This window comes from Dendrobates tinctorius, unplaced genomic scaffold (assembly GCF_039654945.1).
Source record: "Dendrobates tinctorius isolate UK_male_01 unplaced genomic scaffold, ASM3965494v1 ptg000078l, whole genome shotgun sequence".
NCBI classification, from domain to species: domain Eukaryota; kingdom Metazoa; phylum Chordata; class Amphibia; order Anura; family Dendrobatidae; genus Dendrobates; species Dendrobates tinctorius.
Window position 1 is genome coordinate 2,831,523 of NW_027361746.1, and position 15,577 is coordinate 2,847,099.

General features: G+C 40.9%; 1 protein-coding gene across 1 annotated transcript in view; it reads right to left on the reverse strand.

Moving 5' to 3' along the window:
- ITGA1 (integrin subunit alpha 1) overlaps nt 1-15,577 on the reverse strand; it is a 249,680-nt gene that overhangs the window by 167,998 nt on the left and 66,105 nt on the right. Inside the window, exon 2 of the mRNA XM_073583398.1 lies at nt 8,262-8,382. Within this exon, the coding sequence (XP_073439499.1) occupies nt 8,262-8,382 (121 nt within the window). The remainder of the gene's footprint in view (nt 1-8,261; nt 8,383-15,577) is intronic.

Consider the following 15,577-nt stretch of genomic DNA (forward strand, 5'->3'; position numbering starts at 1 on the left):
ATTTTCCCTATTCAGTTATGGGCATTGTTATCTCTTCAATAGATTTCACATCCAAGATACCCAGTGGATACCGGATCTTTCAAAAAATCTTATTGCAGCAGCCCCAGGCTATAGGTGGGTCACCTTCTTTTACCAACTACTGTTTTGACCATCATAATACTAATCACTACAAACTAACTATTGGGTTCATTATAGGTCTCTGGATCACTACTCCGGGTGCTTATATCCTTATTATCATACTAAATTAGGTGGGTATGGTTATTTATATAACCCTCTCATTACCGGTCACTTCTCACATCTCAACTTTCTAACAGGTTAATTACACCCATAATAGGATCATCACAAGCCTGTTCTTACATTAACCATCAACTCCGTTCATTTCTTAGCAGTCGCGTAGGTTCCCATCTTATATCCCTATATTCCTTCATCCTATATCTCCTACCGAAATCCTAAAATATGAATATCAACACAGCTATTGATAAAGTATAACCTCCATGGCTTTATGGCTCGTATTGAGTTTTGCTTCATTAATTTTTTATGATAATACTATATTTTTTATTTTAATTCCTATTGATACAATGTCATTTAATTGTATATGTATATATGTTTAGTACACTGAGGAAGGTCGCTATATGACTGAAACGTTTAATAGATGTACTACACCTCGATTACATTAAACCTTCTCATCTAAATACCTAAGCTGAGTGCCAAGTTTTATTATATTATATTCACTGATTTGGGACCCTACTTGTGCACCTGCATGGTTGTGCCACGGTTATTCTGAATTTCATGGAATGATACAAGGGCCCATACATCTGACGAACATGCAGGTGGGGGCCCAGGTCCCCATTTTGCACCGGGGCCCATCAGACTTTAGTTACGCTACTACATATCATAGAATCTTATTCTACTAGTGAAGGATCAGGTGGCCTTTGCTGTGTAATACTAAGCTTCATCATTTTCTGCCATGCTAATTTATGTTATTCTATGCCATTTGTTTTTACAAATATACAGAATAAGTTGATATAAACTGGATTTCTATTTATGTTTCCAGTTAGAGTATTGTGACCCTTAAAGAAATATTAGGTCCATCATCTTTACTTTTTTTCCTCTACGTTGCTGCCCAAACATTATAAAAGAGCATTGTCAAAGGAAAAAATGGAGCAAAACCCCATAGCGTATGCAAAAACAGACATTTTTAGCGAGAATCAGTGAGACTTGATGTGACTCAATTGATCACGCTGAAAACTTTTCACTCCAGTCACTTTCTGTCATTACAGTGCAGATTAGAGGAGGAGAGCTGCAGTGTGGGAGCAGTGAAGATCATCTTGGGAGCAACATTTGTCATTTGCAACACAGAGATCAGGACATACCATCAATCTCCTTATTCTCCAATGCCTGCAGTAGCTCTGGAGCATTGTAAGTGACAGATGCTGCATATGCAATGATTTTTACTGCTCCTACCCTGCAGCTCTCTCCTGACACTAAAATGACTGGAAGCAACAGGAATGAGGAGTTCTCAGCATGGTCAAGTGGGTTCCATCAAGTCTCTCCAGATTCCGTTGAAAATGGGTATTTTGACCTCTGTCAGAGAACAATGTGATCGGCTGTCGGAAATGCTCGATCAACACCACTATCGATAATAAATTGGCCGACATCCCTATGCACCTTAGATCGTTGACCAAATCTGTCGATGACATTGAGTTCAGCCAACATTAGTCTAATTTGTATAGACCCATCAGCCTCATATGTACAGTATATGAGACTATTGAGTTAAGTTCAGGAGATCCACAAATGTTCTAGTCATTGGATTCAACTAGTTTCAAGGCTGCAATACTTTATGAAAAATGGCCATGCAAGTTGGTTGTGTCATATGTTCAGATAATCATGCATCATACAACCTCTATTCCAAAAGGGACTGGGACATTAACCCCTTTGGGCTGGTTTGCATGTTAATGACCAGGCCAATTTTTACAATTCTGACCACTGTCCCTTTATGAGGTAATAACTCTGGAACGCTTCCATGGATCTTGGTGATTCTGACATTGATTTCTCATGACATATTGTACTTCATGATAGTGGTAAAATTTCATTGATATAACTTGCGTTTATTTGTGAAAAAAAATGGAAATTTGGAGAAAATTTTGAATAATTTCGCAATTTTTCAACTTTTAATTTTCATGCCCTTAAATCACAGAGGTATGGCACAAAAAATACTTAATAAGTTACATTTCCCACATGTTTACTTTACATCAGTACAATTTTGGAACCAAAAAATTTTTTTTTAAGAAAGTTATAAGTGTTAAAAGTTGACCAGCAATTTGTCCAGAGTACGCTGATACCTGATATGTGGAGGGGAACCATTGTTTCGGCGCATGGCAGAGCTCGAAAGGGAAGGATCACTGTTTGACTTTTTCAACGCAAAATTGTCTGGAATTAAGATCGGCGCCATGTCGCGTTTGATCCCCTGATGTACTTAAACAGTGGAAACCCCCCAAAAATGACACCATTTTGGAAACTAGACCCCCCAAGGAACTTATCTAGATGTGTGGTGAGAACTTTGAACCCACAAGGGCCGTACATTTAAAAAATCATATTTTTTTGCACAAAAATCTTTTCACCCCCAATTTTTATTTTCCCAAGGGAACAGGACCCCAAAAGATATTGTGCAATTTGTTTTGAGTACGCTGATACCCCGTATGTGGGGGTAAACCACTGTTTGGGAGCATGGCAGAGCTTGGAAGGGAATGAGAGCGGTTTGACTTTTTCAACGCAGAATTGGATGGTCGCCATGTCGCGTTTGGAGAGCCCCTGATGTCACTAAACAGTGGAAATTCTGCACAAATGACACCATTTTGGAAATTAGACCACCCAAGGAACTTATCTAGATGTGTGGTGAGAACTTTGAACCCCCAAGGGATTCACAGAAGTTTATAACGTACAGCCATAAAATTAAAAAATCATATTTTTTCCACAGAAATAATCTTTTCACCCCCAATTTTTATTTTCCCAAGGGAAACAGGACCACGAAAGTTATTTTGCAATTTGTCTTGAGTAGGCTGATACCCCATATGTGGGGGTAAACCACTGTTTGGGCACATGGAAGAGCTTGGAAGGTATATGAGCACCGTTTGACTTTTTCAACGCAGAATTGGCTGGAATTGAGATCAGATGCCATGTTGTGTTTGGAGAGCCCCTGATGTGCCTGAACAGTGGAAACCCCCCAATTCTAACTCCAACCCTAACCCCAACAAACCCCTAACCCTAATCCCAACCCTAACTCTAACCCTAGCCCTAACCGGAAAATGGAAATAAATTTTTTTTTTTTATTTTATTATTTTTCCCTAACTGAGGGGGTGAAAAAGGGGGGGTTTGATTTACTATTTATAGCGGGTTTTTATGTTTGGCAGCTATCACACGCTAAAAGACGCTTTTTATTGCAAAAAATAGTTTTTTGCATTACCCTATTTTGAGAGCTATAATTTTTCCATATTTTGACCCACAGTCTTGTGAGGTCTTATCTTTTGTGGGACGAGTTGACGTTTTTATTGGTACAATTTTTGGGCACATGACATTTTTTTCTCGCTTTATATTCCGATTTTTGGGACCCAAAATGAACAAAAACCAGCAATTCATGAATTTCTTTTGGGGGGGGAGAATATTCAGAATTGAGAGTCCTCAGTAGTTGATAATTTTTAATGGCTAACTGAAAAGATGGTAACACATTGCAAGCTTTCGAGACTACTCAGGTCTCTTCATCAGGCATTGACCAATATAAAATCTGGGGGGGGGGGCGTTTACACTGTTCCGCGTGTGGTAAAATTGATAAAGCAAATTATTATTGCATCACTTTATTCTGCGAGCTATAACTTTCTTATTTTTTTGCTGATGACGCTGTGTGGCGGCTCGTTTCTTGCGGGACAAGATGACGTTTTCAGAGGTACCATGTTTATTTATATCCGTCTTTTTGATCGCGTTATTGCACCTTTTGTTCGGCGGTATGATGATAAAGAATTGTTTTTTGCCTTTTTTTAAGTGGTTCACTAAAGGGGTTAACTAGTGGGACAGTTTTATAGGGCGGGTCGTTATGAAACACAGCGATACTAAATATGTGTACTTTTATTTTTTTTTTTAATTTACAAAAAAAAAGTATTTATCGGGGAATATTTTTTTTTCTCTATTTAGGATTTTTTAAAAATTATTTTTACACATGTCTTTTTTTTTTTAACTTTATTACATTGTCCCGGGGGGGGGACATCACTATATAGTATCAGATCGCTGATCTGACACTTTGCACTGCACTGTGTTAGATCAGCGATCTGACAGGCAGTGTAAGAGGTTTCTCAGCGCCTGCTCTCAGCAGGCACTGAGAAGCCACCTCCCTGTAGGACCCGCAAAGCCCCCGTGGCCAACTTGGATCCGGTGGCCTACAGGGAGGAGGCCCTCAGATCAACGCGAGCACATCACATTGTTCTGAGGGTCTCAGGGAAGCACGCAGGGGGCCCCCTCCCTGTGCAATGCTTCCCTATGCCCGCCGGTACACTATGATCATATTTGATCGCAGTGTGCCAGGGCTTAATATGCCGGGAGCGGTCCTGTGATAATCAGCTAACACCCAGCCACTGTCAGCTGTGCTACCCCCGTGAGCGCGGCTGATCGCGTATGACGTACTATACCATCCATGGGCATTAAGGGCCAGAGCACATGGACAGAATAGTACATTATATGTCAGGAAGGGGTTAAAAGAAGCACTCCGGAGAGGCGTGGTTTGCAGGGGAAGGGAGCAGTCCTGTGTCTTAAGAGCTCCTGAAAATTTCCCTATTTTAAGCTACTTAAGCTTACTAAAAAATGGATTATTAATCTTAAAAACATTGGGAATATGCCAGGACCCAGCCAAAAGAAGATTGGACCCAATCCTGTGAAGAGAAATCCCCTTAAAGGACAAAGCAGCAGCAAGGAACATGGCAGAGGGCTCCCTGCACGAGGAGCCAGGCAGAGCAGGCACGTCACTCAGGTGCCTGCTCCCCGCCGAACTACAGAGAAGCCGGCGCTCCCTAACACACATCGGACCAAAGGGACTTTTGCTGGGGTGAGACCTCCTCTCACTGCAACCCCGGCGTCAGCTGTCCGCGATGGGGATAGGTGCCGGGAGGCAGAGGTGAGCGTGGGCACCGGGAGACCAAAGAGAGGAGCCGTGATTGACAGAGCAGGCCAGCTCGGCGGGGCTTCCCCAGTGAAGAAGGCTTCAGCTCCTGCCGCGGCCCCGAGACCAGCCTACACAGATTTACATAAGCAGCAGGAGATGGCTGTGCTGAATGGAGCGGGGGCGCGGTGGAGGGGAGAGGGTGACAGCTCTCCTGCATCTGCAGCTCCCGGATCTGACGGCGCTGATGGGACGGGAGGCACAGAAGGAGTGAGCTGCGGTATGAAGCGGCTGTGTTTGTGCCGGCGGCTGTCATTGATAGTGAGAGCGTCTGCACAGCTGAGAGAGGGGAGGAGGGGAGCATGTCGGAAGGACCTTGTGTGCAGATGAAAGGGACTCCCTCCGGACACATGCAGGGTAATGGAACCTTGTGAGGGAGATCCTCTCCACTTGATGCACGAGGGAGGAAAGAGCAGAGAAGTAGCGCTGCTCAGCTGTCACCAGCGGTGGGAAATCCAGGGAGCGGAAGCGTGACTCTGAAGCACTCTCAACCTGGGGACTGCCACACTCACTGGAAGGGGGAGGAATCCCTTGGAGCGCATTCTGAAAGCCAGGTCCTGCTTAATAAAACTAGTGATCTATTAATAATTGGTGAAGGTCATAAGAATGAACAAAGGAGTAAATCAGAAGAGCAGACACCTGCAGTGGTGAGCAGAACCCCATATCTTGCCTCCCTGCCCCATTTACTAATGCAACAAGCTAACTTTAACCCCTCTTATAATGCCGCTGATTTAGTGGAGCTTGATGACAGCAATTCTGTACATAATAGTCAGATATACAGCAACAGACCTATTGTGGAAAGTATTGATCGGGAAGTTTTAATCAATGAGGAATTGCAACAGAATCATGAAAAATGCTTAAACCCTAAAGATAATCCTCTGTTAGACAAACGCAAATTAATTACTGGAGGGGGCAATCTAAATTGTACCAACCAAAAGGGGGATCCCTTTAAGCAAATACTTGACGATCAAAAGGCTTGGTTGGAGGCTTTTTTGGAGGAGAATAGGCGTCTTTCAGCAAATTGCCTTACAGATTTTGTACGCGAGTCTAATGTCCCTGTAGTGAAAGGGAAAGTGCACCAAATTACAGAAGGAGGGTTGCAGCTGAATGGTGACAACGTGTATAAATAGTTTCAGCCGTTCTGAGTCAACCCATTCATCACAGGATGATGGCTGGGACGCGAATGACCTATTGGGTCATTCGTTGAAGGACTTAAAGAGTCTTCATTCAGGGGAGTCGTTTGGGGAGGTGGACTCGTATAAAGAATACCGGAGTGGTTTCTTTGAAGATAAAGTCTCGGAGGTGACCTCATCCTCACACCCATCTTATGAGGGAGACAACAGACGGGAGACAACTACCTCATTGTTAGACGCTATACCCGCCTCAGACAACTATCCAACAGAAAGTTATTTAGCCAGGTTGTATGGAGCTTTTTTGGAACCATTGGATATTCCTACTGATAATCTTATAATACAGGGAAAATCCTTCAAACAACAAACTGACTCTAAGGCAACTGAAATTTTTGTAAAAAATCTTTTTAAAGACACTTTGCTGCGAGTAACAGATGACTCGTACCCTAACTCTATTAAGGGATCTGATAACGTTATGAATAACGTTAAAACACCTGACCCTTTCAAAAATCATGAGAATCTGTATTCGGTGCATCCTCAGAAACTTCCCACACTCTCTGATTCCCTGGTTAAATTACAAAACGACATTATCACCTTTAAAGATTCCCTGGCTAATTTTGAGGACTATAAGCGGAAAAACAACCTAAAGATAAGGGGAATCCCCGAGTCAGTGCAGCCTTCAAAATTAAAAGAATATATCTCTTCGATGGCTTCCCATATGACCCCAAATCTTAGGGAACCCAACTTGATTGAAAAGGCCTTCAGGATACGCAGGCCACCCTCTTTACCACAAAATGTGAGCAGAGATGCTATAGTCTCATTTTACCCCAATTGGGTAAGGAATACTCTTTTGGGGTTGTCAGGGGATCCTCTTCTCCTACAGTCCCCATATAGCCAATAGCCACCTGATGTTCTTCAAGGACCTGTCTAAAACCACCTTACTAAAGCGCAAATAGTTTTATTCTGTGACCAGTGAACTCTGCACAGGGGAATTTCCTACAACTGGACTCAATTTTCCACTCTGCAAGCGAAGTACGCATCTAAAATAATATCTGTTTCCTCTACGGAAAAAGGACTTGATTTATTGAACTCTGTCGAAATAACTTCTCCTGGGACCACTCCTGGACAACATTCGATGCCTAAATCAGATCTCCATCCAAACTGAGCGGTTTGGACTTTACGACAATCTTGTTCTTGGCTTCTTTTTCCTTTTTTCTTCTTAATTCTTATTTTGGAACCATTGTGTTTAAACAATTATACTCTACTTTATGGCTTTTAATGAACCGGACTCTGCCTCCACAAGGTCTTAGGGTCACACTGTAGTGCACCCGGACACGACAGGTCTACATATATTTGTTAAGCGTTAGCTATTTTGTGTTGTTTTGTGATTTTACTCGTGTACTAATTCTTTTTTCCCTTTTAGGTGTGGAAAATGAGTAACTTATGCATAAACTGATTACTGTTTTATACCTGCTGTTACTTGACATAATGACGCCAGTAATAAGTAACTTTGTTTTTTATTATAACTTACTGCTTTCTCAGAATGAAGATTAGCGACGTATCATGTGTAATGTAATCTTTCTTTTGCAGATGCTGGCGTTAGTAATAGGCTACTTTTAATAGAACCTGTACAAAGCTACACATGTATTCTATTATAACTCATGGTTATGTACATGTATGTATGCCTGTCTTTCCCCTATCTTTATAGGGGTATTCTTTTATTTCTTTCCCTATCCCTTCTTTCCTTTTTTTTTACCTCCCTATTATCGTATTTTCCTACCTTGTCCCTTATATTTTACCCACACCCTATTAAAATTTTAAAACACCAATAAAGATCATTTGAAACAAAAGAAGCACTCCCAGCATAGTTTAAGATAGAGTTAAAAATGTATTCATTATGTAAAATGCTTATATTTTTGATCATTTACCATTTCCCTTCTTCATTTTCAAATTGCTGAACTGTATATCCAAACATGTCCTCCACTGATCCACTGAAGGACTGGCCATTCTTCACATCCACATTGAAAGGTTCTGAGATCTTCAGAAGTGCTACAAGGTCAAGCAACAAAGACAATGTAATTACTATGGATCTAAGTTATTTCTTTTAGCATAATTTAGGTACTTTAATGACAAATCTAGATAGGTATAATTCTATTGAAAGCAAGTCTGACAACTTCATTTTGGCATTTTTACAGCTTGCAAATTTAGAAAAGTTAAATTACAAGTATACAAGGCTAGAAGTATACAACTTATTTGTAAGAAACAGACTTAATAAAAGGGGAGGAGGTGTCACATTGTATGTTAGAAAAGCGTACAGTATATCTGCAATCTTCAATCTACAGAGATTGAAGCTTCAGAGACTGGGAGTTCTGTCGAAGCTGTTTCGGTAAGAATACAAGGAGAGAAGAACAACGGAAAGGACACCATTGTAGGCATTCACTACAGGCCGCCTGGGCAAGCTGAACATATGGATGAACTCTTTATACATCAGATGAAAAAAACATGAAGTAGTGATCATGGGAGATTTCAACTATCCAGACATTTGTTGGGAATCTCTCTCAGGCAAAAGTAACAGGTCCAGCAAATTTTTATTCTCTCTTGCTGACAAGCTACCTTGGATCTAATACATATAAACAGGGAGGAAATTGGTGAGGAAGTAAAGGTGGCTAGGACCCTAGGAGGCAGTGATCATGCTATCATAGCATTTTGGATAACTATAGTAGGAAAACCTGTGAAGACTCAGACTTCAAGGGTGGATTTCAGGATGGTAGATTTTCAGGGACTCAGAAAAAGGATAGGAAGGATCCAATGGGTGGATAATATTGTTAAGGACAGAAATGTCCAGGAAGGATGGAAAAATATTTAGAACTGAGAGTCCTCAGTGGTTGATACCTTTTAATGGCTAACTGAAAAGATGGTAACAAATTTCAAGCTTTCAAGACTACTCAGGTCACTTCATCAGGCATAGACTAATACAAAATTTGAAGAATCATATATTTAAACACAGCACAGAAATAATGCAATAGATAAGACAAGTAACGTGAAGCAGAACTATCATTATGGGAGAGGAATGAAAAGTTGTGGCCATAAATATTGGAACAGTTCATAGTTAAGGAGTGTGAAAGTTTTATTGTCCTCTGTTGTGTTTTATGCAAATTGTCTCTTCAGAGAGGAAGAGGATTAGAACTCTAGTGCCACCTATTGGAGGTAGCAATCAATGTTGACCCTTTAACCAGCCTAGTTACATGACTTAGGATAAAAGCCAAGCCAGAATCTCCATTTGCAGACACTGTGTTTCGGGGTACTGCCCCTCATCAGTGCAAAGTGGGAGATATGGTTTGGCTGTGAGAGAGGCGTCTGACCGATATCCAAGAAGTATCATTTCTCCTTGCGGAGAATGACATGCTAAGCATGTCGAGGTGAGGAGACTTAAAGCTGCAATGCTCCTCTGGGAAATATGCTAATTATGCAAATTGTCTCTTCAGAGACAATTCTGTTGTGTTTTGTGATGCATCGATAAGGTCTGAGGAACAAATTCCTTAATTGATGTAAAAAGACATAAATCCATGCAACACATTCATTCCTGCACTGAGTGTGTCAAAAGTTGTCATGAGTTTATACTCCCAGACTCTCCTGTCTCTCTGAGATTTGAAGTTACCTTTTAATACAAGTAATTTCATGTCCATGGTGCTGTGATCAGGGAGACAAAAATGTTTAGCCACAGGTAGATCTATTCTTTTTTCTCTTATTGTGTTGCAATGAGAATTCATCCTTCCTCTAAGTTTTGCCTGGTCTCCTCCACATACAGACCCCCAGTTGGAAATTTAGTACAAATGATTAAGTACACCACATTAGATGTGATGCAGCTGAAAGTACCTGGGATCTTGGCCACAACTGTTTATCCCTCTCCCATAATGATAGTTCTGCTTCACGCCACTTGTCTTATCTATTGCATTATTTCTGTGCTATGTTATGTATAAATATGTGATTCTTCAGATTTTGTATTAGTCTAGCCTGATGAAAAGACCTGAGTAGTCTCGAAAGCTTGCAATGTGTCACCATCTTTTCAGTTAGCTATTAAAAGGTATCAACCACAGAGGACTCTCAATTCTAAATATTTTTCTATCTACTGGCTAACATGGTACAAAGATATATATCTTTCCTGTATCAGGAAGGATGGGAAATTTTGAAAAATTAGATTCTAAAAGCACAACTGTTAACAATCCCTAAAAGAGGGAAGAATACAAAGCATTTAAGGAAACCAGGATGGATGAACACAGAAGTTAAACATGTGCTAAAAAGGACAAATGAAATGTTTATCAAATGAAAAGAGGGAGGCATATCTAAAGAAGAATCTAATGCTGTCTGCAGAGAACCTGCAGGGCACCAGCAGGGCAGATTATCTAAAGCTGACAATGAACTAAGGCTTGCAAGAGATGTCAAAAGCAATAAAAAAGGATTTTTGGAGTCTGTCAAAAGTAAAAGAAAAGTCAAGAAGTTATAGGATTTTTACAGGATGAAAATGATGAAATGGTAAGAAACGATGTTGAGAAGGCCAAACTTTTACATTCCTATTTTGCATCTGTTTTATCTCAGAAAGTAAATCTAACATCAGTTAATCTTTACTCTAATATTGAAGGAATAGAAGAATCCACAATATCTATAAACAGAGTGATAATGAGTGATCACTTAGCTAACATAAATGAATGCAAGTCTTCAGGTCCAGATGAATTACATCCCAGGGTCTAGGGTACTGAAGGAGATAGCTGAGGAAATTATTGAACCAGTTTCCATAATCTTTGAAAAATTCTGGGAGAACAGGAGAAGTCCTAGAAGACTGGAGAAGAGCAAATGTTTCTATCTTCAAAAAGGGGAAGAAGGTGGACCCAGGGAACTATAGGCCGGTGAGTCTGACTTCTATACCAGCTAAGATCTTTGAACAAATTACTAAACAAACATGTATGCAAGTACCTGGATAAGAATGAAGTGATTAACTAGAGTCAGCATGGGTTTGTAACTAATAAGTCATGTCAGACTAACTTAATTTCCTTCTATGACAGAATCACTGACTGAGTGGGTTAGGGAAGCACAGTAGATATAGTCTATCTTGACTTCAGCAAAGCATTTAACAAAGTAGCTCACACCATCCTTTTTGAAAAAAATGTCAAGTATTTAAAGGAAAAGCCCACGGTTAGGTGGATTCATAACTGGCTTAGTGACTGGGTCCAAAAAGTGATCACAAATGGCTGCACATCCAGTTGGAAGAATGTATCAAGTGGGGTACCAAAGGGTTCTGTCCTGTGCCCTATGTTGTTCAATATACTTATCAACGATTTAGATGAAGGAATTGAGGGCAAACTAATTAAATTTGCTGATAACTTAAAGCTGGGAGGGATAGCTAATACTAGAGAAGAGAGAGAATTCAAAAAGATATAAATAAACTGGAGCAGTGGGCAGCAACTAACAGAATGTTATTTTAACATGGAGAAATGTTAAGTACAACATTTGGGCAAGCAAAATGAAAAATGCATAGACAGAATGGGAGGAATATGGCTAAGCAACAGCACTTGTGAAAAAAGACTTGGGTATACTAATAGATCACAGACTGAACATGAGTCGTGAACTACTTATCCCTCTACTCCTCTTTGGTCAGACCTCATCTGGAATACTGTGTCCAGTTTTGGGCACCACATTTTAAAAGAGACATCAAGAAACTGGAGCAAGTTCAGAGAAGAGCGACCAGAATGGTGACCGGTCTGCAAACAATGTCCTATGAGGAACGGTTACAGGATTTGGGAATGTTTAGCTTACAAAAGATAAGACTGAGAGGAGACTTAAGAGCTACCTACAAATATCTGAAGGACTGTCACAGTGTAGAGGGATCATCATTCTCATTTGCACAAGGAAGCATGAGAAGCAATGAGATGAAACTGAAAGGGAGAAAATGCAGATTAGATATGAGAAAAAACTTTTTGACAGTGAGGGTGATCAATGAGTGGAACAGGCTGCCACGAGAGGTGGCTAGTCCTACTTCAATGGAAGTTTTCAAACAGAGGCTGGACAGACATCTGTCTGGGATGATATAGTGAATCCTGCATTGAGCAGGGGGTTGGACCAGATGACCCAGGAGGTCCCTTCCAACTCTTAACTTTCTCTGATTCTATATAAATATATTATTTATTTGGAAATATAAAAAAAAACTAAGTAAAAATGCATATTTGGCTAAGTATAAAGTAATGGTCCCTATTTAAAAAAGAAAAACTCAAGAACCATGTTGAACTGTTCCCCATGTACAGTAGATATTTAACCCCTTAACCCCTGGAGCTTTTTTTGGTTTTGCGGTTTCATTTTTCGCTCCCCTCCTTCCCAGAGCCATTACTTTTTTATTTTTCCATAAATATGGCCTTGTGAGGACTTATTTTTTTGCTGGACGAGTTTTACTTTTGAACGACACCATTGGTTTTACCATGTCATGAACTAGAAAACAGGAAAAAAATTCCAAGTGCGGTGAAATTGCAAAAAAAGTGCAATCCCACACTTGTTTTTGTTTGGCTTTTTTGCTAGGTTCACTAAATGATAATGAAGACAAATACCATGAGCGCTACTGTGGAAGATGCCTAGGTAGGTTCCCAAACCGTAATGTGAGGAATCAAAAGAACCTGGCACTCAACTTAAATGCAAATAGAAGGGAACTTTTATTCAGTCTGTGGGGAGTAGTACAGCAAAACGTTTCGGTGAAACCTGACCTTCGTCAGTTACTACAGAGAATATGTACAACAAAGTAAATATCAATACAGAATAAACATAAAATAGAAATGAAATTAATGTAACACATTGTAACAAAAGGACTAAAATGAATAAGCAAAAATAAGTGTAAAAAAGACCAAGCAGCTGGTCATAATTAATCTAATGAGATATAAGAGCTCAGGTTGCTTTGATAGCAGCCTCCAGGTCGACTGCATTGCTGGGTCTGGTGTCTCTCATCTTCCTCTTGACAATACCCGTTAAGGTCTGGTGAGTTTGCTGGCCAATCAAGCACAGTGATACTGTTGTTTGTACACCAGGTATTGGTACTTTTGGCAGTGTGGACAGGTGCCAAGTCCTGCTGGAGAATGAAATTTCCATCTCCAAAAAGCTTGACGGCAGAGGGAAGCATGAAGTGCTCTTGGTTATTTTTCCCACCCCATTATATTGTTAACCTTACTTAATAAAGTTATATATTTTTATTTCACACTCACCTTAGGGTAGGTGCACACGATCTGGAAGTAGCAGCGCTTTGGAGGCACCATGTTTACTGTGTCCAAAGCGCTGCTGTCTATTGAACGCAGATGAATCCGCATGAGTTTGCTGAACCATGTGGAGTCAACGTGTCCAATACATTGTATGGGTGACATTTCTCTTGCGGATGCTCATGTCTCCCCAAGAGAAATTGACATGCTGTGGTCTGGAAAGATGCCTGGAATGTCTGTCTCTGCAGGTGAGCCGCGGGCGTCTCTGGACACATAGTGGGCATGGGATTTCTTGAAATCCCATCCACTATGCTGTAACACCTAGCCACTACACGTTGGGCGCTGTGCAAGTAAGTACACAGCGTCCAACCCGCAGTGTTTACTGATCATATGCAAATACCCTTACTGCCAGGTTTTTTTCTTCTTTTTGTGTCTCACATGTATACCGATGAGTCTCTGATTGGTCCTCATTACACATGTGTTGGTAGTCGGGAACTCTTCCTCATATTAGTGCAATTTTGTCTACATTTCTATACTACTTGCATGTGTATTTAAATTATACTTTATGTTTTGTGTGGTATCACAGCTTCATGCCATATCGGTAAATGGAGCTGAGCTGCAGCATTAGACACAGATCAAACCTTTGCATCAGAAACCCATTGAAGCATAACGTAGTCTATACTGATTCTGATTACTAAATAAGAATCATCACTAAGTTATGCCTTCGAAACATATAAATCTGTTGCGCTAAATATTTATTGCATCACTTGTTTCGGATGACAAAGTTCAGGGCCATCATCCTTGTGAATGCAATCACTGAATAATACAGCTTGTCTGGCATAGGGTTTTATAAGCACGCACAGGCCATATACGGTATCTGCCTCTCTATCTGCCTTATGCCAGTGATTTATATAGTTTAATATTTTTTTTTATTCTAAGCTTTCCTAAGCACCAAAGATTGATATTTATTTTTAGGGACAGCAAACTTAGAAATGAATGTTTAAGATTACACAAGAAATGTTGTTGTCTCCAGTGTTTGTTAGTTGGCAGCGTTTTCTGCATGATCCTGAAAAGGTCAGTCTTGTAGAAATCCTGCAGAGAACACAAGATTAAACCTAGCCATAAATATTAGATTTATGTTGCCTGATCCTGCCAATATTGACGGATTCAGCCAACAGTCTGATGTGCATGGGTCAGCTGTGCAAATGATGGTTGGGACTCGGGAGTGATGTTGATTAGTCACGTCCAACATCACATTGTTCTTCATGAGAAAAGCCGCTGTCCGACCTATCTGTTGGCAGTTCTCTCTTGAAGAACAATGGAGCATTTGGCCGAACAAGCACTGTTTTGTACTGCAGGGTCGGCTGAGAATGCTGTCAACCAACAGCCATCTAATGTGTAAGGCCAGCCTTAGGGTACTAGCAATCCCGACAACGATACGTCCTGGTAAGGATCGCTGGTGCATCGCTACATGTTTGCTAGTAAGCTGTCAAACAGGCAGATCTACTCAACAACGCAGGAATGATGCGGCGATCCGTATAAAGACCTCGGCGGTCGTTGGGACCTTTTCACACAGCAGCGATTCTGACGACTCAGACCTCAATAGCGTGAGTTCTGAGTCGCCAACGAGGTCTCTCATCGTTGTTATGGTGTCAAACACAGCGATGCATGCTGGCCAGCGGGACGCCAACAATCAAAAAATGGCCCAGGACATTCGAGCACCATCAGCGGTATCGCAGCAGGGGGTCGGTCGCCACTATGTGTCACATGTAGCAAGATCACTGTCAAGGTCACTGTTGCATCACAAAATCGGTGACGTTTCAGTGATCTCGCTAACGATCTCGCTTTGTGAGATGGGGCCATAAGTCTACTGCTGATCAGTTTCGTTCTTTGCGTGCGGATTTAAGCCCCACCCCCTTAACCAAAAAGATGTGAATTGTTTGTCTTTCTGTTGACAGATCCGAGGGGGAGAGGCTTCTGCTGCAGCCAATTACAGGATTACAGGATTGCAGGTG